Source organism: Cebidichthys violaceus, unplaced genomic scaffold, assembly GCF_023349555.1.
Source record: "Cebidichthys violaceus isolate CVI_PGR_0920_01 unplaced genomic scaffold, fCebVio1.0.p SCAF_23, whole genome shotgun sequence".
Lineage (NCBI taxonomy): Eukaryota > Metazoa > Chordata > Actinopteri > Perciformes > Stichaeidae > Cebidichthys > Cebidichthys violaceus.
The window spans coordinates 10,396,565-10,424,475 of record NW_027176406.1 but is presented as its reverse complement, the minus strand read 5'-3'; the positions used below and the strand labels follow the sequence as shown (position 1 = coordinate 10,424,475).

General features: G+C 42.3%; 1 protein-coding gene across 1 annotated transcript in view; it reads left to right on the top strand.

The window, feature by feature from the left end:
• Positions 1 to 27,911, top strand: part of cacna1ia (calcium voltage-gated channel subunit alpha1 Ia) — a 154,643-nt gene that overhangs the window by 69,010 nt on the left and 57,722 nt on the right. Inside the window, exons 4-6 of the mRNA XM_068719177.1 lie at positions 12,684 to 12,795; positions 19,764 to 19,897; positions 26,879 to 26,976. Coding sequence (XP_068575278.1) covers positions 12,684 to 12,795; positions 19,764 to 19,897; positions 26,879 to 26,976 — 344 coding nt within the window. The remainder of the gene's footprint in view (positions 1 to 12,683; positions 12,796 to 19,763; positions 19,898 to 26,878; positions 26,977 to 27,911) is intronic.

Here is a 27,911-nt window from a genome sequence, read left to right as displayed (position 1 = left end):
AGAGAAAGACCGTCACCTTTTTGCCGGAAAATTAGCATCACAAATGGCTGGATCGCAACCTATTAATTATTTTTGTTCTTTGTGTCTCTCTCCCTCTGTCTGACTCACTCACTCTCTCCCACTCTCTCCCACTCTGTGTCGCCTCATTCATACCAGGCTACTCTCGGGCTTGTTTGTTCTCCTTTCATGAAACACCTGTGAAGCTCAGGGATCCACTCGCCATGCCTGCAATTAGAGGCGTATACTCAGGGAGCCTAACCAATCACGAGGAAAATCGATTGCTAGGAAAGAAAAGACGCACAGGAAGTGTCGAGAAAATCTAAAAGTTCAGGCTTTACCCATGCGGTTTGAAGAGCAGGCAATCAGGCGTGGGTACGAATGAGGAAGGTGTTTCATACCGTATGTCATGCAGACAGGATGGTGTGTATATATATACACTACGTTATTCCAGTCATTCGGGCTACATTTGTGCTGCCTGGTAAAAGGGATCCAAAGTATTTTAGCTCAGAATTGGCCGATCAATTTACTGAAAACTAAATTTGTTTAATTTTAAAATGAGATTTCATCCCCAAAGGTATGGCAAAGCTGCTTTGAAATGTCTAATGTGCATCTCAATCAATGTTAAATGGAAAAACCAAAAGCTCACAGTGGAATTTTCCCTTTATCGCTGCCACAGCCAAGCCCCTCTTTCTTGTTTCCTTCTCTTACTGAGCCCTGAGTCGTTTTTCTCCCTCTGTTTGTAACAAGGGATCATGTCAGCCCATTAGACCCCTGTTGAAATATGGATGAAGAGATGAGAGAGATGAGGGCTTACAGTTCCCTTCTCAAACCAGATCCTCTTCATCCCCATCTCCTCCTTCTCATCTCCGTTATCCTTACTCCCTTCTGTCAGTTCAGAGAGAGTGATGAGGCTGTTGTTTGCGTACTACAGAGGAAGACCTGATATTTAATATACTTCATGTGTCACACGCGTTCTCAAGAGATATCTAATTAATTTGACAATGTGCTGAGTCTGTATGTGCATGTCTGTGCTCTTTTAATTGTCTCCCATCAAGGCAACAACAGAATATAGTCTTTTCTTTCATCAGAAGTTGTAAATGAAACAGCCTGACACTCCGGTTAGGGTTATTCAATTACATTAGTCTAGTTCTGGTTAGCCTGGTCCATCTCAAGCAAACTGAGAGAACTCAGACTAGTGAATAAATCATTTTTTCACAACTGAGAGCACAGATTATGAGACCATATGGGCACGTCTTCACACTGACTTGTGTCGCATTATGTGGCCCCTGAGGAGCTGTGGAAGCTAAAAACCTCCCAGAAAGACTGTGTACGAGTCAGATTCACCCAGCGTTACTGCCATGAGTGTGCTGCTCTTCTTCTCTTACGGTCTCTGTTGTTGTTGTGAAATGGAAAATGATGTAATGTTATGTCCTGAGGTACGGATTGAAATAGAGGTTTTGAGGAAAGATTACAAGTTAAACAGATTATATGTATGTGGTCTTCAAAATGACAGGTGTCGGTTTTAAAAGGTGTGATTAATGTGCACCTGCAGCCCACAGATCCTCTGGTCACTCGGTGAATGACTGTGGACTGTTTGCCGATTTTGTTTCGGGGATTTTGCTTTGCGAATTAAAACAACTTATCATGTTGTGCCGAACAACAGAGTTGCACTTATGTTTATGAACCAATAACACATCGGCTCTGTAGTCCAAGACGGCAAACTTTGTTACTCCAATCTACCTTTCCAAAGGCACTGGAGACCACAACCACTCCTTCTGTTCTTACCTTTCACAATAAAAGCCCCAGAAAAATTCACAGGGGAGTATTTCACATAATTGTGTTGTTTATTCGTCCCGTAACCGGTGTGTAACGGAGGATCCAGCCCCTGAATTGGGACACAGGCTGTGATTTGCTCTGTTGTACAGTAGGTATTTTGCACCATTAGTTCAAATTGTGATCCTAATTTACCCATTGGAGAGGCCCTTCCTGTTTGTCCTTTCTCTGAGTGCTCCTGGTGCTGAAGCAAAGATGTGCTTCAGATCTCTAGATACCAGAGATGAGCAGACCATCGTCCAGCGCTGCTCCTCTCACATTTCCTCACTGTCCTAGCGGCTGTATGGAGGTGGAAGGTGGAGAGATCGCAGAGCAGATGGCGGCACCACATGTGACCAGTCAAGTCACTATTAAAGACCACAAACCGATGGGTGACGTCACGGTGACTCTGTCCACTCCTCATATACAATACGAAGTGGAAATCGTGCCATCACCTATTGCTTTGTGGGCTACAGTTCTGAAGCCTCGAGTTCGACATTTTGGCCGTCGCCATCTTGTTATATTTGCAACCAGAACCAACGGTTGCCACCTGTTTAAGACTAAAGAGGTTTAAATTGCTCTTGTTTTTGGAGGTAGGCATGATTGTCAATAGTGTTTCTTGATGAGCCCTCAGTATGTAATGGCAGACAAATCAACTTTTTTAATTTTTTTTTGACAAATCTAAGGTATTTACGTGACTAGAGATAAGAATACAAAGTACAAGAGAATAGAAAACAGACAGAGAAAGACAGATGGCTGGAGGGAGGTTGAGGGCTGGTGAGGATGGTCGCATGTCACATCAGAGTCTGACTAGTCTCTGCGGATGTCAGCAGCAAAGTCCTGTCATCTCTTTCTCTCTCTCTCTCGCTCGCTCGCTCTCTCTCTCCCGCCTCCTGTTTCCAATACTCTGACCCTGTGTCGAATTCAAACTAATGGCTTGTGAGTACACTGCATGCGCCGCTATCCACTGACCCACCAGACTCTCTAGTCTTTATCCATTTCCCCTTCTCTTCCTACCTTTCTCTATTTTCCCTATGCATGCCTTTTTCAAATTCCTGTGCTCGCTCCTGTTACCAACATCCCTTTTCACCCTTGACTTGCCTCTATACTCTCAGTTTATATTGGTCTCTCTCAGTCTGTCTTCCAGTTTCCTCCTCTCCGTCTCACTGAGCCATGTTGTTCTTTCTCTCTCTCTCTCTCTCTCTCTCTCTCTCCCCCCCGCTCTCTCTCTCTCTCTCTCTCTCTCTCTCTCTCTCTCTCTCTCTCTCTCTCTCTCTCTCTCTCTCCCTCACACACACACAAGCACAGAAAGTATTGGCTTATATTTCCCATGGTGTCTGCAATACATTCAGCTTCACTAGTGGCAGCAATGTACTGGAGCAAGGCACCTGCTGTGCTGAGCTGATATGAGGAGAAAGACAGATACACAGTCGCACACACACACACACCACGAGCTTTCAAACGTTCAAATATGGATCGAAAATGTAATCATCGTCTGTCGGTAAAATTCAGACGCGGCACATAACTACAAACTTGTGCACAATTACGATGTGTTTTAGCCCACAGGAAAATGCCGGCATACAAACGACATACAAAAAACTCATGCGTGAATATTGACACACACACACAGTTTGTGTTGTCTCGGTGGCTGAAGGCAACCCGTCTGCTCCCGTTGCCTTGGTTACAGGCCATAGGCTTGTCTTGAAAGGTGCTCCAGGTCTCTGCTCGCCATGTCGGGCTGTGTGGTCGTCACTGTGCGGCCGTCTGTCTGTCTGTCTCCCTCTCTTTCTGTGTTAGCCATGCCGTATGTGTGTCTGCATGTGCAGCTGTGTGCTTGTGTGTCAGGGGGACTGCTGCACACATACGTATGTGCATCAGTCACGGGGGGAGAGCACAACACATTATGAGGCAATTTCACAAGCCTTAAACGAATCATGAGTGCAATTACCAAATATAGTAATTGTTTTTTTCCTATCAAAACACTTACAGTAGAACCACTACTGCATGCACACATTAGGTGTGAAGCCTAAAGGTTTACTAATTTCAATGTACCACAGCCGGTGTCATTTATTATTCCCAATATTTGCTGCCTCTCTAACAGTCTATTCCCAAGCCTCAATAAGACAGACCTATGCTATTTTGTTGGAGCTTGCCACTGATTTCACAGACACAGATAAGGAACCTCTTCACTCATTTCTGCTGACTGCTTTGTTTTAATGCCAGATTAAACCACTTTTATATTCCCATTTGTGCCTGCAACTGAATTGTTGTATTGTTAGGTGGAAGCGTTCTCTGGGCTGGCCTAAGCACAAATCTGGAGAAATTTTCCAAATCAGTCAAACCATTTCACTGAAAAAAAAAAATCTAGTTTTTGGGCACATGGGGCTACTGTTTTTGCAATATACTCAATTTTAGGAAAAAGCTTTAGTCCCATGTGCCCAAAGACTAAATATAGTACGATCAGAAAATGGCTGCATTTCAGAAACAACAAGGAGCATAATCAAGAAGTTGGTATCTGTAAACTCCTAACGAGTATCAAAGATAGGCACACATATGCTGTTTCACACGGAAAACATTTGATTAACACAATGTTAGTGTTTTTCTTCATTTTTCAAAAATGCTGACCTTGACTATTGAGACAAGTTTGATGTGTCATGTGATCTAACAATTTCAAACCTGTACTGTTAGATACTCACCCAAAGTATGTCCGTACTAGATTTCAAGACTTTAATTAGAACAAATGTTGTAGCATTGTTCCTGATCATACTCAATATAGTCTCTATGCTGACATGGCATTGTGTGGACTGGCATGCTGAAGAGCAGTGTGTAATGCTTACGTTCATCTTTCAGGAATATATACTGAATGCTGATCTGCCATGTCCTTGTGTGTGAAACTCACTAAATTAAATTACAGAAAGAAATGTGAAGTAAATCAAATTGGTTCACTTAACTTTTATCTTGTTTTGAGGGCATGACTGATTTAATAAAACCAAAACTTCACTTGATGTAGGCGAAAAAAATAGAAAAAAACAGCCTTGATTTGATTAAACTCTTTGGCAGAAAATAGTCATTAGAGAGAAATGGAGTTTAGCAAAGATATAGTTGTCCATCCACTGTAAGTGAGAAGTTGTAGTCATGGGCTATTATTGACACATTGGCCAGCACATATGTGCTTGTGCAAACAATAAATATTCACACACCATGGCAAAAAAAGTTGGCTGAAAGTACTGAACTGCCAGGAACAATCATAATAAAACGAGCAAGCCATGCATGTCTTTATCAAGTTACAATTTAAGAAAAAAGCCTTTTAATTCAATCAGCTTCTATCACCTTGATTTTGTGAACTTCAAGGAGCAACTTTACCAATTCAGTTACTCCCTAATCAACCTCTCCTTTTATGTACGCCATCTTTTAGCAACATTGCTGTGGAGATGAATGTACATGTCTAGTCGTTAGATCATCACCTTGAATGTACACTTTATACTTTGTGTTTCCTAAGAACAGTGAGATGATATTTACTTGACGCATTGCACCCGGAGCTGTGCCCTTTTTTAGCTGCACAACACGATACTGAAGTTAGAAAGCATGGGTCTTTACGCCCTGCTGTTTTTTTTCACGGTGCTGGAAGGCAAATCTGTGGTTCTTGGACATTTGAGAGCCAATTCTATTCAGTGCATAACACACACTTTTCAAAAAAGCCTTTTTATTTTTTAGGAACGTCTTATCTTAAAGACTGCCGACATTGTTATTGAGCAAAGACGGATTGTTAGTGTGTGTGTGTGTGTGTGTGTGTGTGTGTGTGTGTGTGTGTGTGGGGGGGGGGGGGGGGGGGGGGGGATATGCAAAAATATAATTCTTCAAATGGTGTTTTGTATTGGAGTGTGAGGATATCCTCATAAGCAAACTTTTTCCGGGGCTGGCAAAGTGAAAGTTACATTTGCTGAGACAAGCATAGCAACACTTACAGAACAAATACTTCGGTTTGCTTGAGGCTTTTTAAAGACGGTGGTTTACTTGTTATTCAGGGTGCTCCGCTGTGTCTGTGCTCTTTTGGCAGGAGAGCTTTTGGCCCACTGGTATTCAGAGGAAAGGGCTTTGTGAACATTATGAACTCTCCGGGTTAGCTTTCTGTCACCAGTAAAGGTTAAACGGGGGCATTTGCACAGCTGTTTTGCGTAGATAGTAAGGGCTATGCAAATCTTCATTGGACTGCAAGTTTCTAGTTCTCAGTTGTATGTTAGCAAATTACTTCTTGATGAGAAGCTGAAATACAAAGATAGAGGTCAGGGATAGTAAGCACTCAACTATTAAGGCACAGAAAAGGAGAGTTGGCAGACACTTTAGAAGGATGGACACAGAAGCCTGTGCACTGAGTAGAAATGAGGCCAAGCAGCCAGAGAGTCCGACAGAGAAAAGCAGCCTGTGATAGACTCATTGATCAATTTTACCACAAGGCACTAGGAAATGAAGTGGGATAGAAAGAGGGATGAGAGCAGAGTTAGGAAGGTAGCTAGATCCCTGGCAGTCTGCCTCACTACTTCATCATAGAGAAGGACACACACAGAGAAGCAAGGTCACACCACACCAGTGAGAGCGTCAAAACAAAAGTGTGACTGTCTGATGTCAAGGACGGCGGGCAGACGCACTGTGTATCCGCTTGTACAGCGGTTGACATCACGCAGCCGTGCTGACGGAGTCTTCCTCGCCGTGTCAAACGGAGACGCTGACGTGACACTCGCCACAACGCGGATTGTTTTCAAGACGTGAATTTGAAAACACAGCCAACTAGAAGGGACAGTGGTTGTCACAAAGATGGTGGTGGCGGAGGATGTGTCTGTTTTTTTGTATTGCTATGGTGTGTGTGTGTGTGTGTGTGTGTGTGTGTGTGTGTGTGTGTGTGTGTGTGTGTGTGTGTGTGTGTGTGTGTGTGTGTGTGTGTGTGTGTGTGAGAGAGACCTATTATGCCATGTTGTCATTGGGAGATGAGACAGGCAGAGGCATCCGTGCCACAGTGAGAAGCAGAATTTCATTTGTCATTTTGATTCACTCTGAATGAGACTGATCCTCAGGGTTTTCACAGGAACACACACACACACACACACACACACACACACACACACACACACACACACACACATGCACGCACATGTAGGCACTAGCTATAGGGAGGTTTGTTGAAAAGACTCATTGTAAATTATAGATATCTCATTTAGTCATGAGTCATCCTGCGCATAACAAACACACACACACACACACACACACACACACACACACACACACACATCTGTTGATTTGGTGCATCCATTTAATAGTAATTCCTATATTTTCTATTGATTATAATACCACACACACACACACTACTCTTTAAAGAATTCTGCAGAACTAGAATTTGCTTAATAATCTGGCTTCGCATTTTTGTGAATAATTTATCATGCAGTTGAAGTTTTTTTTTTTTTTTTCCTGCTCAGTCTGATAGAAGCAGTCTTTAATACATGTGACAGGAAACGTGTAAAGACGTGTAACACAGCTGAGATTGAAAGAACCAAAAGTCCATTCATGATGTGTTCAAACCAGAGGTTCTCTCAGGAGGTCCCAAGGCTCTGAGGCACCAGACTCACTCTTATCAACTCCCGTGTCAACAGAACTTGTGAGTGTGCCAGAAACTTGGGTATGATTTTGGATGCTGATCTGAACTTCCAGAAGCACATATCTAATATCTCAAAGACCGCCTGTCATCATTTTAGAAATACATCTAAAGTTCGATGCTTCTTCTGTAAAGCTGTTTCATGCCTTTATTTCTAGTAGACTAGATAGTTGTGCTGCACTTTTTGCTGGACTGACAAAGCAGGTGTTAAATAAGCTGTAGGCAGAGTATTGACTAAAACCAAAAGGTTTAAACACATCACTCCTACTTTAACCTCTCCTCACTGGCTCCTGAAACAAAGACTTGATTTTAAAGTAACCTCTTAATTGTTTTTAAATCGATGAATGGCTTAGCCCCTTCCTACGTCATTGACATGTGTGGTTAATGGGTAAGACTTTATTTTTAAAATATATTTTGTATCATTTGTGTTATCATTATTCCCTTTTTAATGATGGTAATAATACCTTCTTATCTGATTCATCTTTCATTGTAATACCGTTTTATATGTTAATGTTTTTTGCTTCATTTTGAAGCACATTGAGTCGATGTCTGTCGTATGAAACATGCTCTATAAGTAAAATTTACTTGATTTGATAACTGACTTAACTGGCAGATATGAAACCTACAAATTGTTCGAATCAGTCCAGGTAAAAGTGGAGTGCAAAAGGTTAAATAATTGGCCCATTATCGTAAATCTCAGCTTTAAGGCTACTACTGTAAAATGTTTAAATGCTGCATCCAGCAGGGAATACAGCATTTTCACAGGGACTAAATAAAAAAGAAATGCACTCAGGTAACAAATTGGTTTTACACATGAACCAAGGCCCTCCATTTTTACATTTTGATGATTAGAATAATTTGTTTTTTCTAAAGCTGTTTTTGTAGTAAAGGTGTGGAAAATAAGGTCATACGTGGGCTCCTTAGCTCATGCCTTTTTGTTACCTGAATGCATCACGAAGGAGGACAAATAGACAAAAGAGAATCATCAACACAGAGTGAGGATCCTGAAACGATCCATTATAAAGACAGACAGAGAGCTTCATAAAGTTGGAAAGCACCAAATAGGGGAAAAAAAAGGGTTGCAAGCGGAGGGCAAGTCTCTGACGAAATCTGTATTGACGCAGAGGGACAGGCATAAAAATAGGTGGAGACGTTTAGAAGAAGAAGAAGAAGAAGAGGGTAAGAATGCAATGAGAGCAGAGTAAAGACAGGGAGGAGGCCCTGTCCGCATCTTAAGAAGATTAGACATACGGGAGTGAGGAGAAAGGGAGAGAAGGCGTGATGCTAAACAGAGAAAGACAGAGCCGTACAAATGCAAGCTGAACCTCCTCAGTCACACGCCGACGGTCCCTGGGTGGATCCTTGAACATTTTAAGGGTAAATATCCCGCAAGTAATAGTTTAAAAACCCCCCCAAAAAAATCTAATTAAATGCTGAAGCTCGATAACGACAAGCCTCACTTCCTTTCTCCTCAAAGCATCCTTGGTGTCAGACTCAGTTAGCGGCCTCCCAACATGATTAGGGAGTGACATGACCAGCCATCAGCTGACGCTCTGGAATCAGCTGGGGGTGAGTCAGCCGCCTGCTGCTTCATTTCCCTGGAGAGGGAAAGGGGACGGGGTTGGTATGACAAAGAAACTGAACTCAAACCAGCGCTGAGTCACTTCACATGTCAGTGCGGATGCTGCTGATACTGTTAGCTCTGATGGGTTGAGGGTGAATAGTCCATAGTCGGGGGGGGGGGGGGGGGGGGGGTTGTTATGTGGAGGAATACGTTGTGCGTTTTCACCTGAGCTGCTCAGCAAATGTTTGTGTTTTAAACTCTGCGCTGTGAAGAGATTGGTGAGAAAGTTCAAAACAGGCATTGTGCAGATTCTGTCCTTTGCCACCAGCCTTGTGTTTGTTTGTTTGTTTGTAGCTAAGTCCCAAACAAGTCTTCTCCCATGCTTTTTGTATATCTGTGTGAATTTTCTTTCTGTCTTTTCTCTCTCTCTCTCTCTCTCTCTCTCTCTCTCTCTCTCTCTCTCTCTCTCTCTCTCTCTCTCTCTCTCTCTCTCTGCGAGTTCACACCATGCCTCTGTTCTTGGCTCCTGCTTTGCTAGCACAGAACCTCAGGGCAGGTTCTTTACTTGTGCAATGGGAGTGCTATACACACACACACACACATAGACACACATTTCCCACACACGCAAGCCTGATTGATTTTTCATTGCCTGTCGAGGTATAATGTGTCCCAAAGTGTTTGCGTTTGTTTTTGCTGGTAGGGCAAAAATTGTCCATCGTTTGTTCTGTCACACATGGGAATGAATGATAAGCTGAGGAAAAGGAGAGGTTGAAGGAAAAGAGTGGGAGGCGACAGCTGGGAAAATTGAAATGATACTGAGGGAGAAGAGTTACAGTAAGCAAGGAAAGAACATTGTAACCCAAAGGGGGGTTAGACCCGTGTTTCAAAGAAGGGGTTGGTTGGTTGGTTAGATAAGGAGACTAGAAGGCAGGAGAATTCATAAAAATATTTTTCTTCACACAGCGTCCTCTAATATTATGTCTCCCCATTTCACTGTGTTCACCCCAGAGAACCGTGCTAAAGAGATAGCAGAGCTTGCAGGATGGAGAGACGTACAGATTAATGGAGAATGGCGTGTGTGTGTGCAGGAGAGATGAATAACAAATATGTTTGCAACCACATAATCTCTGCATAAAAGCAAATAGTGTGTGTGTGTGTGTGTGTGTGTGTGTGTGTGTGTGTGTGTGTGTGTGTGTGTGTGTGTGTGTTGCACGAAGCATCTACAGTTATGATTTTCTGAAAAGTGCACTTAAGATTTCTTTAGAAAATCCTTGAGCTTCAAATAACTTAGTTTTTCGTGTTTAATTTGTATCTTTTTCGGTTGAATTAGAAGAAGTGTGTCCCTGAGCAAGGCAGGTTGAATGTGAAATAAGATGCAACTCTTCAGCGTTATTATTTCAGTGGACACTATGTGCACGTTTTCTTAAGGCAGAAGATTACAGATTCAGTATCTTGAATTCTGACTTATTTCCAGTTAATTAGGTATTTTTTGAGTGTTTTAGAGATGTGTATAAATATAAATATATATATATACTGCATGTATATATATATATTTTTTTTTTTTTTTTTTTGCTTTTTGTATTTTAGAAGAGATTGTGCAGATATGTTTATGCAGTGTTATGCAATTTTGCCATTGGTTTTATCCTAAAACAATGGGGTCGTTTTTTTTTCATTCAATTTCAACATTGGCGGGTCCTGAAGATGTGTGATGCTGCATTAGCATCAGTTATATCAAAGAATTTCTTCAATGAAAGAAAAGCAATGAACGACACTGAAGGCTCTTTTCTAAACAGTTTCCATTGTTTCTTTGTTACAAACTATCTGGCGGGTCAGGGTAGTTCAAACAAATTCAAAATGACAAATTACAGACACATTTCCCACATCCCACATCCAGGGAGCACAAGTTCTGCAAGTGCAAAGTTCATAAGAACAAAAGACTTAAAGCTCATTGTGTGAATACAAAAAAGAAAGACATAAAATAAGAGTTAAGAGCATAGAGTATAGAACTAAAAGAACATAAGCTGACAGTTTCAGATATGAAAGAAGTGAAAAGCTGTAATAGACTTTTCCACTGCTAGACAGTGATTAAAACACGCACTCATACTCCCCACTATCATATGCATAATACTGTATAAATGAAGTATGTAAAGTCGTCTTTTCAGTTTCATTCATCTCTGCAAAGCATTAAAATGACACAATAATCACCTTGTATTCCCTCTTAAAGAAGGCCTGTGCATCAGCAGGTATTGTGCAGGTGTAAGCACTCTGCAGAGTGACAGGCTGGTCAGCAGCAAGATGAGAAGAGAGCGGCGGTGAGTAGCAGGTTGCCAGGTTGTAAGTCAGACATATTGGAAAACAACAGCTTAAGTACTTTTTTTTTTTTTTTTTTTTTTTTATATATATATTGACACTTTTGTGAATTTGTCAATGACATTCAGAGAAATCCGCCCCCATGCGGCTGTATATTACATCACTTATTTATCTAAATATCACAAAAAGGTGTCTTGTGACTGCAATAGTATTTACTCTTGTCATGTTTATTTATTTTTTTCCTGACTCATACAGTCATGTAGCAAATATATGTTGGCTGGGAAAATACTTGTCGTCTTTATTTTCCCTGGCAGCGTGGCGGCTGCGTGACCTCTTAGCTCGCATGGTGTGTTGCTTACATGCTGACGATGAGTCAGTTTTCTCCTGATATGTGTGATATGTGTGAATCTGTCTTTTTCAATACTTGTTCATACTTTGTTATAATGAAACACTGTTTTTTTCCAGGCATATACATTTTTTTTCTTTTTTCATTTGTGGCAATATGCAGCATCATTTCTCCAACTATATTATTCAAAACAAAGCCCAGTGAGATGAAACTGTCCTTAGAGTGAAAGAACGATCTTCTAATGTACAACTTGACTGTCTAAAAGACCATTTTATCTGCACCTCTATCTGTATTGGAGCCGTTTGCTCACCTTTTGAAGTTGCTTTGTTCTCTGCTGGGACATTATCCATCATGTCAGGACCACGGCATCCTGTTAACACGGAGACAACCCACCGCCCACTCGTGTCTATGTGGGAGTTAAAAACAAACCCGCTGAAGCTAGCAGGCATGAAGCCGCTTTCACGGGACGGAGGAGCGTGTCGGAGTTTAGAGGATAAGTGTCAAATAACAGACCGGCAAAATAAATAGCCAGATATGAGTAAGCACGCTTATTTTAGGTTTGTCATCTGCCAGACATTTGAAACACGCTCCTCATATATCCAGAGAGTGATTGAAGGGATGAAGAGAGAGGAGACAGATGTGAGGGAGAAATGCAGGATGTAGCGTTATAGAAGTAAAAACATGAAAAGATATGAAGAAAGAAAAGAGACCAACCCAGGAGTCAGGTGAGGGAGAGGATTATTCAAACTTAACATTTAATTAAGGCAGGATCTAAATCTAACTACATTCAAAAGAATGATTCTCAAACCTTTCAGGGGACTAACTCTAAACACCAACTATGATTAAATATTATTTCTCCTGCTGTATCAAACACCAAATAGGGTTTGATTTGAGACAGACGGCCCATCTATTCATCCATCCAGCCCAGTTTGAAATATATACAGTGTGTGCATGGCTGTGCATTTCTCCTCAGCTGCTATGCTCCTTAACCTCAGCCCTGTTCATACGTGGTTCGAGAGGATTAGCATCATGGTGATCCTGCTCAACTGTGTGACACTGGGCATGTACCAGCCCTGTGAGAACATCGACTGCACCTCGGACCGCTGCCAGATACTGCAGGTAAGGTAGACCTCTGTGTGTGTGTGTGTGTGTGTGTGTGTGTGTGTGTGTGTGTGTGTGTGTGTGTGTGTGTGTGTAAGAATAACGTGTCAGCGCACCGATGAAGAGATGGAACAAAACGATCAATTAACATAAACATAAACACAACAAGCGGTCCTTGTTTCTCAAGCTGTGATGCAGACAAACACTGAGCTGCAATATTTCCCTCCTGAAAGCTTCATATTTTCTCCTGCTGTCTGAACAGGGAATTGGGAATTGGGTTTGTTTTAATATAGTCTTGTTGAGCCGCATGTGATTTTGTCACTTTGTGATGAGAATACACTTGTGGAGAAAAGGACCGATAGTTGAAATTGTGGTTGTGTATGGCCGCAAATGCCACAGCCGATAAAGTTTCACTCACAGGGTTCAGTTCTTCTTCTGCACATTGTTTGAATCAGTCTGTCTTGATGAGGCACTTGATTGTTACCATGTTGTTGTTCCACAGCTGCCCCCAGACATTAACCCGGGAGATGAGTTTTAACGTAGTTATTCTCTAAATTATCAAGGTTTTCACTTTAAGGGAGTTAACAGTGCACCTCCTCAAGATGATTGACCGTGGCTAAGAGGAGAGCAGGGCCGCCTTTCAATCAGAGGGTCGGTGGTTCGATCCCCGGCTCCTGCTCTACTAGTCTCAAGTCAATGTGTCCTTGAGCAAGACACTTAACCCCAAAATGTCTCCCGTAGCTGCGTCTACGGTGTGTAGATAGATACTGAATTGTAAGTCGCTTTGGATAAAAGCATCTGCTAAATGACCGTAATGTAAGCCAGATATTTATAGATCAATGTCTTTGATTGCTTGCCTTGTCATTGCTTGTGGACTTGATTGATCCTGTAACAGAGTTAGTAGCAGGTTGAGTTCTGTTCTTATTATTTATACTCATGTTGGAGCACATTATTGTATTGTTTTTGCCAAATTACTGATATTTCCCTTTTTGTTTCTGCTTGTAAGCCGTGCAGTAGGTCTGCTGTGGGTTGTGTGTTACTACTGTAATTTGCCACCTGGCTGAGGACTCGGGTGTGTTCCTCGGGGGTTGTAATTGCTTTTCATTGAAGTTAATTTGTGCAGGCAATTTCAGATGTGACAAGGACGACCTTATTTTGCCTTGCATGCTTTTTAGTTGATGGTTCTAATGTCCATTGACGTTGAAAATCTGTCCGCAGTAACCTGCATGTGTGCTGTTGGCGAGTCCTGTGTGCTGTTGCTCTGTTGACTTATTGCACTGCCAATATCTCACTTGCCTACAGCACATTAGAGTGGATTATAATATCAAATAAAGCCCCCCAGACCAAACTGTAATAGGTTTATTTATCTCATCGGATTTTCTCTTCATTGTGCAGAGATTTCAAATAAGCATTCGCTGCAGTTTTAAAACTGTGCGACACATCTTCCTGCTTCACTCTCTGTCCTCCTCCTACCGCTCCATCCAATACCATCTTCACTCCTCCCTATGTTCCCATCCTACACACTCTCTCTCCCCTTTCCTCTCTGCTTTGTCTTTCTAACAAGCATATTGTCTCCCCAGGTAGTGTGAGGGGTCCTGTTCTGGGTGTTGCTAATGGTAACGGGAGGGATTTTGCTGACACGGCGTAGATTGTTAGAGTGGCCCTCACGTGCTTTTTTGGCCCTCTGTGAAAATCCTCACCTCACCTCCTGGAGCAAAGAGACATAACAGCCACAAACAGTGTACACATTACCCCAGGTTCTGTTCACATAATTGTGTACTGGGTTAAATTGGGCCTCCTAACGAGGCAGAGAGCTGGACTTCAGGGGTTCAAAGTCTCAGTGAAGGCTCTTAGGTGCGGTGCACCTTGGTCAATATCTAAAAATACAATTAAACATAAGAGAATTGTTTGACATTTGGGGAAATACACCTTTTCACTTTCTTTCCGAGAGTATAGATTATCAATACCTCTCAATTGTCTGTATGGTAAACATGTCTCCACTGGTTTCCTTGCAATCAAAGTGACAATGAGACTTCAGTACGACAGGTTGATTTTGTTCGCATTAAACAAATGAGATCAGATGGGTTAATTAGTGAGCTTAAGTGGTGCTGGTAGACAGATTTTGTAACCTCAAGACAGAGCCAGGCTAACTGCTTCCCCGTGTTTCTGGTCTTCGTACTAAGCTAAGCTAACTGGCTGCTGAGTAACTTGGAATTTGTTTCTTGAAAAGCAAGAACATTGATACTCCCCCCCCCCCCCCCCCCCCCCCCCCCCCGCCACTGCTTAATAAAGGAGCACTGAGACGTTTTAGAGGCAGATAGTCTCTGTTCTAAGAGACTATCTGTCCGAGAAGTAAACAAGTTCACAGCCAGAAGTCGAGGATGAGATTGTACCTGCTGTAAGGAGGCGGGGGTTCCTCTTCAGCCTTCTCTGGCCTAAATTATGCATGGTCAGCACACACAAATGGAAAGTTGTTTTTTCTACCTTAAATTTGATTGATTAGATTTAAATGGGACAGGACTCATTATACCCTCAAATCAGCACCCGATCGTCCTTTTTAATGGAGCTCCGGATGATCAGAAACCACACAGAGAGCTCTTACTTTCACTCACCTGTTTGTCACTTGGTGTGAAATATACATCGTCTGCATGGTGACTTTTGAACGATACACATTACTCTCATCATTCACTCATTCCACAAGTAGAGTAAGACACGCATGTAATATTTTAATTCTGATGACCTAGTTACCACTTTCCTCCCGTCAAGCACATTGACAGCATATGAAGTAGCTTCCACACCAGCTCCTATATTCAAATCATGAAAGAGCCCATCACAGGACAGCCTCCACCTCTTTACAAATCATGTTGGCAATGAAACCTGATAGGCTGACTGAAGAGGAATCTGCCGGTTGTGACAAATAACTATGATGAATTCATTCCCCTTTCACTCGGTGCAGAACCCGACAGGGATCCGACTGGCGCGGCCAACGTCGGATTACATGCGAAGCGTGCAAGGCTGCATTATTTATCAAAACATCATTTAAACAGCATGTGAGACTGATCTTCCAGTCTTTCCCGTTGCATTCTGCCAGCTCTGTGTGTGCCGAGTCTGTGTGTTTGTGTGTGTGTGTGGGTGAATACACAGGGATGGAACACACAGCTCGTCTTCACAATGCATTACGAGGCATGCCAGTTCTCCATATAGAAAGCCACGCTTGCACAAGTGCAAAAAAAAGGCACAGATTTATGCATTTACAGTGTTGAGCACACACATGCATGCTTAAGTTCAAACACCGGCATTTGTGCCAACTCATTTCCATCTTGGCTATTAGATATCTTTATTTTTTTATCCATATACAGTTGTGGTCAAAAGTTTACATACACTTGTAAAGAACATAATGTCATGGCTCTCTTGAGTTTCCAGTTATTTCTACAACTCTGATTTTTCTCTGATAGAGTGACTGGAACAGATACTTCTTTGTCACAAAAAACATTCATGAAGTTTGGTTCTTTCATGACTTTATTATGGGTTAACAGAAAAAGTGATCAAACCTGCTGGGTCAAAAATATACATACAGCAGTGCTAATATTTGGTTACATGTCCCTTGGCCATTTTCACTTCAATTAGGCGCTTTTGGTAGCCATCCACAAGCTTCTGGCAAGCTTCTCGTTGAATCTTTGACCACTCCTCTTGACAGAATTGGTGCAGTTCAGTTAAATTTGATGGCTTTCTGACATGGACTTGTTTCTTCAGCATTGTCCACATGTTCTCAATGGGATTTAAGTCAGGACTTTGGGAAGGCCATTCTAAAACCCTAATTCTAGCCTGATTTAGCCATTCCATTATCACTTTTGATGTGTGTTTGGGGTCATTGTCCTGTTGGAACACCCAACTGCGCCCAAGACCCAACCTTTGGGCTGATGATTTTAGGTTATCTTGAAGAATTTGAAGGTAATCCTCCTTCTTCATTATCCCATTTACTCTCTGTAAATCACCAGTTCCATTGGCAGCAAAACAGCCCCACAGCATAATACTACCACCACCGTGCTTGACGGTAGGCATGGTGTTCTTGGGGTTAAAGGCCTCACCTTTTCTCCTCCAAACATATTGCTGGGCATTGTGGCCAAACAGCTCGATTTTTGTTTTGTCTGACCACAGAACTTTCCTCCAGAAGGTCTTATCTTTGTTCACGTGATCAGCAGCAAACTTCAGTCGAGCCTTAAGGTGGCGCTTTTGGAGCAAGGGCTTCCTTCTTGCACAGCAGCCTCTCAGTCCATGGAGATGCAAAACACGCTTGACTGTGGACACTGACACCTGTGTTCCAGCAGCTTCTAATTCTTGGCAGATCTGCTTTTTGGTGGTTCTTGGTTGACTCTTCACCCTCCTGACCAATTTTCTCTCAGCAGCAGGTGATAGCTTGCGTTTTCTTCCTGATCGTGGCAGTGACAAAACAGTGCCATGCACTTTATACTTACAAACAAGTGTTTGCACTGTTGCTCTTGGGACCTGCAGCTGCTTTGAAATGGCTCCAAGTGACTTTCCTGACTTGTTAAAGTCAATGATTCGCTTTTTCAGATCCATGCTGAGCTCCTTTGACTTTCCCATTGTAGCGTTTGTGGGCGTTTGTATCCAATGAGCCCTATTTAAATGGCCTCAGAGAAGTCACCAGCTGTAGTCACTCATAATCACTCACAAGAAGTTAAGAGGCCATGCTATGAAGCTCATTTCATTGACACAACTTTCTAAGTCACCAAAATTGCTAATTCATGTTGCTGTATGTATATTTTTGACCCAGCAGATTTTGTCACTTTTTCTGTTAACCCATAATAAAGTCATGAAAGAACCAAACGTCATGAATGTTTTTTGTGACAAAGAAGTATCTGTTCCAATCACTCTATCAGAGAAAAATCTGAGTTGTAGAAATAACTGGAAACTCAAGAGAGCCATGACATTATGTTCTTTACAAGTGTATGTAAACTTTTGACCACAACTGTATATATGCCAAATGGTGCAGACAAAGTCCACACGGATGCAGTTTATAGTAGCCCGGCTCTTGACTCTTGCTATTTCTGACTTGGAGAAAGCAACGTCTCCTGCTACTGCTGCAACATGAATAAATCCACAACATTTCACACACCATTTGTAGCTGCATTAATGCATGAATTAAAAAAAAAAAAACTCTTTTCTTCAATTGAAGCTTATTACTCTTAGTTGTCCAAATGTACCACATATCAGTGTTTTCTTAGCCTGCTGTGGGTTCTGGTTGAGTCTCTAGTTTGTCATTTAACTTCTGCCTGAAACCCGGAAAAAGTAATAACCTTTAAGTTCTTGTGGAAAATAGTTTTTCCATTGCAGCATGTGTATTGGTTGTTGCCATCTGGTTTGTTGAGTGCACACACTCTTTTCCCAGGGCATATGTACTATCTGTACTGTAGCAGACTAGAGCGACATTTAGCTGGAAAGTTCTTGTGATCTTTCAAAATCTGTATGTTTCCAGCTTTTAAGAACCGTTTTTATATTCAGCTACGGATTTAATTCGGATTTAATTATAACCTGGGTTGTTTCAACTTGTCAGCTAAAGATTACATTTGATTACTGGTATGTTTCCTTTATAATTTGTTGTTGCCCTGAGTCTGTCTGTAGATAGAAGAGAAATTTAAGTGGGTGAACATTCTTGCAATTTGGGTCAAACTGTTTATTTCATGGTCAGCAAAGCAAGCAGTAGCAAAAATATGATCCCATTTGAAAGAGCGTAGGAGTGTGTGTGTGTGTGTGTGTGTGTGTGTGTGTGTGTGTGTGTGTGTGTGTGTGTGTGTGTGTGTGTGTGTGTGTGTGTGTGGAGTACAGGTTGAGAACAAAATCCAAATCAGGAACAATGACTTGTGAACAAACAGCCATGCAGCTGCATTGCTTTTTTTTTTTTAATTTGTATTTCCAGACCCTGAAAGTCTCTGTGTCAAGAGGTAGCAGCTTGAGTTATATGTTGTGGGAATATATAAAAAGGCAGCCAACACAGTCACACAGCCTAGGGGCAAAGCACTGGGGAAGAGTTTTGTTCCGAAAAATACAATAGGAGCTTTAGCTAGTGATCTGAACATAATAATGCAAGCAGGACATGGCAAAGATATGAGCTCATCTGTCTCTCTCTCTCTCATTAATCTCTCGCTGCCTCTTCAGTCTTCATCTTTGTTGTCTCTGAGGTTTGACCTGGATCTCCCTCACTTTGTTGTTCCTCTTCACGTCTTTCTTCTCTAGTGATTCCTGTCTTGCAGCGTGGGTTGGTTCACATTGGGCGCCATATGTTTTGTGTGATATTCCTTCAGTGTGCACACATACACACATTTAGCTCCTTTAAGCCATTCCAAAACACCATGTTAACAGCATCCTTGGCTCAAGCAATAGACACCAGTGATTCTATATAGTCACTACTAGAGAGCACACAGAAACCGATTAAGAGCACATCTGTCTTGGACGTCACATTTTCTGTTGGTGTGCTATTGGATGGTAGTTTGTGATCTTTAAAAGGGCAGTTGGAGGGAAAAGAGCTAATTTGACAGGTCCCGTGAGCTTTGTGATGAGTCTGCTGTGGAGTGTGAACTGGCCACACTTAAAAAGTGTCACAATGCCGTGGAAATGTGGAAAATAGAAGGTCATGGATTGTTTTGAGGTATTTGAATAGATGGGGGTCGGCCCAAACGATCACTTGAGGCTTGAGAAGTGTGCACATGTGCCATTTGTCTTTTATTTTTGTGGGATTCCATCGAGCCAGATATTTCTTCTTTTACAGCAGCAGGTCTGCTGTTAACCACTATGGAGTGCTTTTAAAAAGGAGAAAGCATAAATGACAAGTGCTCCTCATTCACTAGGACCAAAAAAAGACAAAGAGGGAGCTTTGACAAAGCTGAGCTTGAGCCTAGAATGTGTTTCAGGCTAAATGTATGTGATGCATCTTCTTCTCACGTTTCTCTCCTGTTGTCTCCTTGTAGGCCTTCGATGCATTCATCTACATCTTCTTTGCATTGGAGATGGTGATAAAGATGGTGGCTCTTGGGATCTTTGGCCGTCGCTGTTACCTGGGAGACACCTGGAACAGGCTGGACTTCTTCATCGTCATGGCTGGGTAAGCAACCATATCATGAACTCCACTTCTGTTCAAATGTGTCACGTTGTGTCGTGGGGACATTGATGAGGCAAAAGGGTCTCTAGCAGTCATGACTGAACTTCGTGAAGTTCACTTGTATTGCTGATGAGTTGAATGACATAGTGTTCATAGTGATTAGCAAGTAAAGAACTTGTGTATGATGACTGTTGCTGCCCTCACACCATTTTCAGTGTTTGCTTATAAATTAAGTGAGCTTCCTATTTCATGTGGGTAGGTGAGAAAGTTGTCACGTAAAGATTTGGACCGCAACAATCTGTCTATGTCTATTTTTAAAGTGACAAAGTGTTCTAGCAGCCTTATGGAATGTTGTTCATCCTGAACAAAGGAGGAAGTAAAGTGACATTGTTATAGAGCCACAAAAAAACACACAAATTCAGAGCAAACCTAGCTAAACCGTAATGGGAAGATTTGCCACGGTTTTATGTGGATGTGTAATCAGAGCTGATGGTTAATGGAGCCCACTGAAAAAATGAATTTCTCAGTGTGCGCTATATTGATCGAGATAGCTGATCTCAGTTGTGCCGACGTGTGCCAGGAGTGCAAGTTTGTTACCATACACAAGCTCTCTTAGCATTTTTAGTTTGATAAACAAAACAAAATAAACACACAGAAAGTCAATGAAGGAAATATTCTTACACCTAAACAGAAAAATAGAACCGCACAAATGAATTGAGGTTTCTCTCTGACACTTACCTAAGACGGGCATAAATGTCTTGTTAAAGCATTGCAAAACACTGTTCATTCAAACCGAATAAAACTCACCAAACACGTCTTGTTTAGGCTTGTCACTGTTCAATCAGCAACTCTGGTTTGGTCTCAATAAATCCTTAATTCACAGAGTAAGATGTGCAGCGGCTCTTTGGTGGCTCTCACTCCTTCTTCGGAGACAGACCATTAAATTCGCAAATTACAATGCCTTGCTGGTCTATGGTTGTCTTTTCCAGTTTATCTGCAGGATCCTGAAGACGGTCACCAGCACACCTCTGTCACGCGTTGTGATGCACACACGGCCCGTTCTCTCTGGGTTTGTCGTCCGCGACGGCATCCAGCAAGAACTGGCCACGCTGACATTCATTGCTGCTGAAAGATTCAGTTTCTGTTAGCATCGGAGAACAATTTGAGCAAAGGCCCCACCAGTCGGTGTTTGCTCTTGACAGCTCAGATTCTGGAGAGTCCCCGCCGGCCATATCCTCCCCGCTGCAGCTGCAGCCTCGAGCAGCCTCTTAATGGCTGAATATCTGAGTCAGCCAAAACGAAATGTAAAATCTACACTGTTAAAATCCCTGTCCATAAAACCCTCTGCAGACACATATTTTGGAATGCCATTTTTGCTGTTGAAAAGCGTAGGTAGTTTGCAACCAAAGCAAGGAGGAATCGAGGAATTTTTTGAGTGGCGATGAGCCCGTCAGCTGCCCAAGCTAAAGTAGCGCTCTGTAGTTCTTCCTTGCCCACATTGACGTCACCGTCACTTCACGGACGCAGAAAGAACTGAAGATTTTCAAGATGTGCCCCAGAGACACAGATGATCTCGGCGAGAACTGCAGCCGTGTTATAGTACACTGTGTCCCTCACTTAGACAGACGGAGATGAGGTTGAAAATCTGTGAATTTTTCCCTTTAACTATAGCATTGTAAGATTAGAAACTGCTTTTATTTTGAAACAATGAATTGTAATAGTTTTGACTGAGACACAATGTTGTCCTGTCGGGCATGGAATAATATCAGAACACACTTTGTGTGTTATTCTGGAGGGCAATTACAAACAACTTATCAGTCGCTTAGTTGGAAGACTTGTTGGCCCCAGGACTCGTCTCCCTCACTTTGACTCCAGTCCAGCCTCGGCTACTGCTTCCAAGTATTGGTACATGGGTTTTCTAAGCTCTTTATTAAAATCAGAGAGAAGAGAAATTAATATAGCCGTCAAGTTCTTTTAAGTTCCTCAATATTTTCACTCACTCCAGACTTTTTTTTACATTTTCTTTTTGTGAGTTTTCTGTGTAGCGCTGATGATACAGGATGACAGGTCACCCAGGCTATCTAATGATTGAGAGGCCTGTCAGTCCTTGTGACTTATAATTCCTGGTTTCTTCAGTGTCAACACTACATTGACCAGAAGGACAAAGCAGAGGGAACCAAACTACAGATATAAACAAAGCAACGTCAATGTTCCTTCTTTATCCGCTGACGTCAGTAAAGTTCATACAGTACAATTGCAATTGAGTGTGTTGTTCATGCAGTTGTCTATCAAATATGAATAGCACTTGGAACCATGTTAAAATAATTTGGAATCTTACCAAAATGGTATTTTTGCACAATAAATAATTTACTTAAATGCAGCTTTGTATTTTGCTAATTTGGAAGCGGTTTCATAAATCCAGGTGATGACTTGATGTGGTCTTCATGCTATTGTGCAGTCAAACTTTCAACAGTATAAAAGCAGTAGATAGTTTACCTAATGAGTCATTTGTGCATGCAATAAAGTGACAGTACACACTACAGTATAACAGAAGACTGGGCATGCTGCCAGTGTGAAGCCTATTGTAGTCACTAGGGTAAAGATGAAAACATGCTATATAATTTAGAATCCTTCCGCAATAATCACAACCAGAATATTGCTTCATACTTGAATCCAGGGGAATAGATGGTACACATGTTTTGGACTAGCACATGTGTTTACTTTGGAAATAAAAATGGTAAAAGGCAGACAGGAAGAAGGAAGGAAAAGACGGAAACTGAGAACTCAAAAGCGAGATTTCAAGAGACACCCACTGCTGAAAGATCCATAACACCTGCCCACAAGAACATCCAATTCCATCATCATATATTGTGTAAGTTATTGCATAAGTTTGGCTCACTCTTACAAAGTGTCCTTCACACAGGCGGGACACACACACACACACACACACACACCCACACACACACACACACACCCGCTAGATGGATGCATGTGCACAAAACAAAAGTAAACACACCTGCTCAAACACCTGCTCTGAACGAAGTGAAATGAGAGGCTCAGAGATGGGCGATAGAGCAAGCGTGTGTGTGTGTGTGTGTGTGTGTGTGTGTGTGTGTGTGTGTGTGTGTGTGTCTGTGTGTGTGTGTGTGTGTGAGAGAGAGAGAGAGAGAGAGAGAGAGAGAGAGAGAGAGAGATGGATAGAGAGAGTGGCTGGTATAATAGCACACAAAGAAAGGTAGACCAACAGACTTACCAGGGTAGGTGGAGGGACATTCATCTTCATTTGAGCCGAATCACTTCATCCCCAGCGGCTGCTCATTGTTTGTGTGTGTGTGTGCGTGTGTGTGTGTGTGTGTGTGTGTGTGTGTGTGTGTGTGTGTGTGTGTTTGCAGCTAGGAATTACACACAGAGATTACAGTCTGTGAGTTTATGCCTTTTGAGTTTGTTTAATCTGTGTATGTGCGCTCCTGTGTTTGTATATGCATTTGTGTGAACGCCTCCTCATCTTCGTTTTCCTTTTGGCAGCATCCATTAGATTAGCGTCGAGGGTAATTGCAGAGGGCACTGCCAAACTTGCCAGGCCAAATCACAGCCGACAGTCTGCTATGAGCTCCATGTCTGTTACCCACAGGCACCACCTCGCTTCCTAACCCTCCTGCTCCCTCCCTCTCTTTTTCTTTCCTTTTTCACATGCTTGGATGAACATCTTCGCTCGTCATCTCCCCTTCACACCCCCTGCAGACCAGGCTTTCACCCAGAAAGCCTCTAAAGGGGGTTTTGTACTTTTGCTCCGTAACCCTGACACGCACACAGTCTGTTTTATTTTATATACTGTATATTTTATTTTAGCATAATCCACTGTACTGAGACTTATTTTTTTTCCCAGCCTGGTATCTGCAGTAACAGAAATATGGTAGCATGTCTCTTTGCTGTCACAGGGGGATGAAGTATTTCAGCCTGGCCTTCCACATTAATTCTAATGTAGGTTGAAAACAATTTACCAGATCAGTTGCTGAATTGTGCCATATAAATAAACTGAGTTTGTATTGTTCAAGCATATTAAGGAGCTGTGCGTTGACTCAACCTGGTGGACAGCTGCTGCGTCTTTTCAGATATATGCAAAGAAACGTGATGATTTTCCCTTCTCGTCTTCAGCAGCTTGGCTGTAACACAGAAGTAGACAGGAACAAACATCACGGCACTGCAGCTGGCTCACAATGTTCACTACTTTCCTCGGACGTCCTCACAATATTTCTTTTAGTTGTCAAAAGAAAAAAAGTTTTTTTATGTAAATCATGCGTAAAAACTACTCTCTCGACACGGAACTTCAACTTCGATGGTAACTTTGATGAAGGGATGTTGTTAATTTGACAGTTATGTCACAACAAATTTTACATGCTTTTGTTATTTTCCTTGTCTCTCATGTTAAATGTGCCTTTGAACTCTCCTCACAAGGTCTAACCTAGGTTTCCCCTGAAGCTCTGCATTTCATATCGATTTAAACACACACACACACACACACACACACACACACACACACACACACACACACACACACACACACACACTAGTCACATAAAAGCATGAATGAGATGAAGGCATCACAGGCAAAAAAGGAATGTGAAAAATAGAGAACAATCATAAAAAGGACGCTTGCGGCAGTCCACTAATTACCCTCCCAAACACAGCGGCCTGATTGATGTGTACAGTACAGGAAGAGGCACTTCTATGGAGCGCACACACGTACACACACATGCATGCACACAGTGCGCCTGCACACACACACACACACACACACACACACACACACACACACACAGGCACATCTGTGATCTTCTGCTCTCTCCTTCACTTTATCTGCATGCTCTGACTGTCTCCCAGATGCAATTGGGTCACCAACAAAACACCCATGCAATTGTTTTTGCTTTTGTGGGTGTCATCTATCTAATAGCTTATTTCTCACCCTGTAATCTCATCAAGCAACATTGTTTGAAATCCAATATGATGCCCTTGAGCTCACTAAAGGGAGGATGTGTACGCTTTAATTGTTTTAAAACTCCCCTTTTGACATTTTAGCCTTGTGTTTAGTCTCTCAGCAGCCCATATAAAACGATTAGAGCTACCACAGATACTAAAATGTTTAAGGCAGGTTGTGATAAAAAACGACCACTGGGCTCTTCTCTGCACTGTAACATTTTCATCTAGCTGCTGTGTGGCGAAACCTTTCGACCGAACCCGGGTAAAGGAAATTGGTCTGCGATATGCCTCTATATCCTCGTAAAGGTGTATTCTTTCAAGTGTGGCACTCCTTAGGCATAGTTATAATTCTGCGGAAAAGCTTGGGCAGAGAGCTGCAGAGACACACCGCACACCTGAAAAATGAGAGGCGGGAGATGAGTTCCTCACATCCGTTACAACAACGGCAACGACCACAACCACAAGAGGTGACCGTGGCTAAGTGGAGAGCAGGGCCACCTTTCAATCAGAGGGTCGGCGGTTTGATCCCCAGCTCCTGCCTAGTCTCCTCCTAGTCTCATGTCAATGTGTCCTTGAGCAAGACACTTAACCCCAAAATGGCTCCCGTAGCTGCGTCTATGGTGTAGATAGATACTGAATTGTAAGTCGCTTTGGATTAAAGCGTCTTCTAAAATGACTGTAATGTAACGTAACCACCTTTATTAATTCCAGGAGCTGCTGCTGCTCCTCATCATCCAACTCTTCTGTATTTTTGTTTCCAGCCATGGAGTTGTTTTGGGCCAAACTTATATGAAACTATTGAATCAAGCCCATCAAATACATCAAAGACCGCCTGACAAAGGATTTAAAAACCCGCAGGTCCAAAAACAAACACCGCGCTACAATCAATCCGCTGCAGCTGCTTGAGTATAAGTCAGGCATTCCAAGGGTGTGGTCCAGCTCCTTCTCGCGCCTCGGCAGGTTTATTTGACATTTCACTTGTATATGTATGAATTATTAGTTCTTAGAACAACGGTGCAGTAACTCAACCCCCTCGTTACAAAAAGTAACCCTACTCTAGAGTGAGCTGCTGTGTTACTCTGCACTGTGGTGAAGGACAAATGGGAACAACTCCTCCGTGGGGATTAATAACGCATTGCATTATTGTAAATGAAATGGTTCATAAGCCTGTCTGTGTGGGAGACAGTGAGCGTGGCTTGTTTAGTCGGAGCCAGTGGTTGTGCTTCGGGTGTTTCCAGCTTGTGATGGTGCTGCTGCTGTTGGTATCATGCCCTACCAATTGTGCTGTAGCCCTGGGCACATCAATTCTGCACACAGACACACTTAAAAAAACAAACTATTACACAATGTACACCATTTGCTCACATATATGCACTCTCTGGCATTTCCGCTCTCATTTAAAACACGTACGCTGCACAGTAGAACTTATGCGCTCTCTGTGTTTATGATAACCGTCGTGTAACGTAAGCGTGCTACATATAAACGTACACTCTCTGCTTCCACACATGGCGAACCGTGGCCGTTCTCCTGTGAAAGTGGTTTTGGGGCACAAACAGCTTAGCCATGCTGTGGAAATGACTTGCTAACAGATGCCAGCCTCTGACTGAGCCACAACATCCTGCAGGCTACACTTAGAATAGAATGAATCCCCCTTTTTTTCCCCCGCTCTCTCTTTTTCACCTCCATTTTATGTTATTCTCCCCTTTTGATGCTTTTGTCACATCCCCCCCCCCCCACCACCACCACTTCCTCTTGAGTGTTGCGACGCTCTTTACAGTGCATCTCCCAAACTGTTGAAGCTCACACAGCTCTGGGAGGGAACAGGTGAGGTTAGATCAAAGAATGACCATTGATGTAGCTTGAGCAGAGGTTGCCAGTCCAGCTGGTGCCATGATCTTTTTTTTTTTTGTTGGGCTCATATTGTGAACCAGTAGCTCACCCAGTCTGCAGAAAGGTTAAATGATGTTTTTCTTTGCCTTTCCTTTTCTCTCTGCCTTGTTTCTCCAGGATGGTAGAATACTCGCTGGACCTGCAGAACATCAACCTGTCGGCAATTCGGACGGTGCGGGTCCTTCGGCCCCTCAAAGCCATCAACAGAGTGCCAAGTGAGAACATGTTGGGGGGTTTTTTTGTCTGTGTGTATTTGTTTGGTCAAAAGTGTTGGGTAACTGTGCATTCATGTGTATTTTCTGCACTTGTGTTTGTAGTTTCTCGTTGTGTGTCTGTCAGTTCACATTAAGCACAAATACATCTGCATGAAAATTCATGTATATATTCAGTATTACATCTCTGGCTTTTTTTTGGTGCTCCCGCATGCCACCTGTTCCCCACGGGGATTATTAAACATTCATCTCATGCTAAATCACACAGCACTGCTCAGGCCCTGAGTCACAGCTTTATCAGATTTACAAACCGTCCATTAATGCTGCTCCACTGATCAGTCCGTGACCACAACCCTGTTCCTCTCATCTAAAACTCCGTTCTCGGCCAAACTTTTTAACTCCTATTGATTTCTTTGTCCTGCTGCCCTAACGGGCATCTCTTAATCGGTGTAAGCGCCAATTAGCCCGCCGAAGCCTCAGTAGGTTCAGACTGGTCTGATCACTTCAGCAGCAAGTTTCAGATTAGTAGTCAGAAATGTTTGAAATCAATTTTCTGTTATGTTATCTGTCATTTTGTGTTTTTATATTATTCGGTTGATGTGGTTTTCAAACTTTTTTTCAACAATGTTCCCCCTTTTGAAGTATCCCTCAACCAGCGCCAAGCATTTGCAGCTGTTGACATTTCCCGTCAATTAACACAAGAATAGGGACATTGAGTATAACATGTGGTTTATTGAACCTACATTTACATTTGTTTATTGAACTTATTATAGTATAATTATTTAAGGAATGATGCATGACTGATATTTTTTGAAATAACATTAAAAAAACAACAACTCACTTACCCCATTGGAGTACTCCAAAGTAAGTCTAGGGCTTCTAGTCCCCTTATTTATGAAACACTGACGTGAATGACTAATAATAACTAGATAATATAA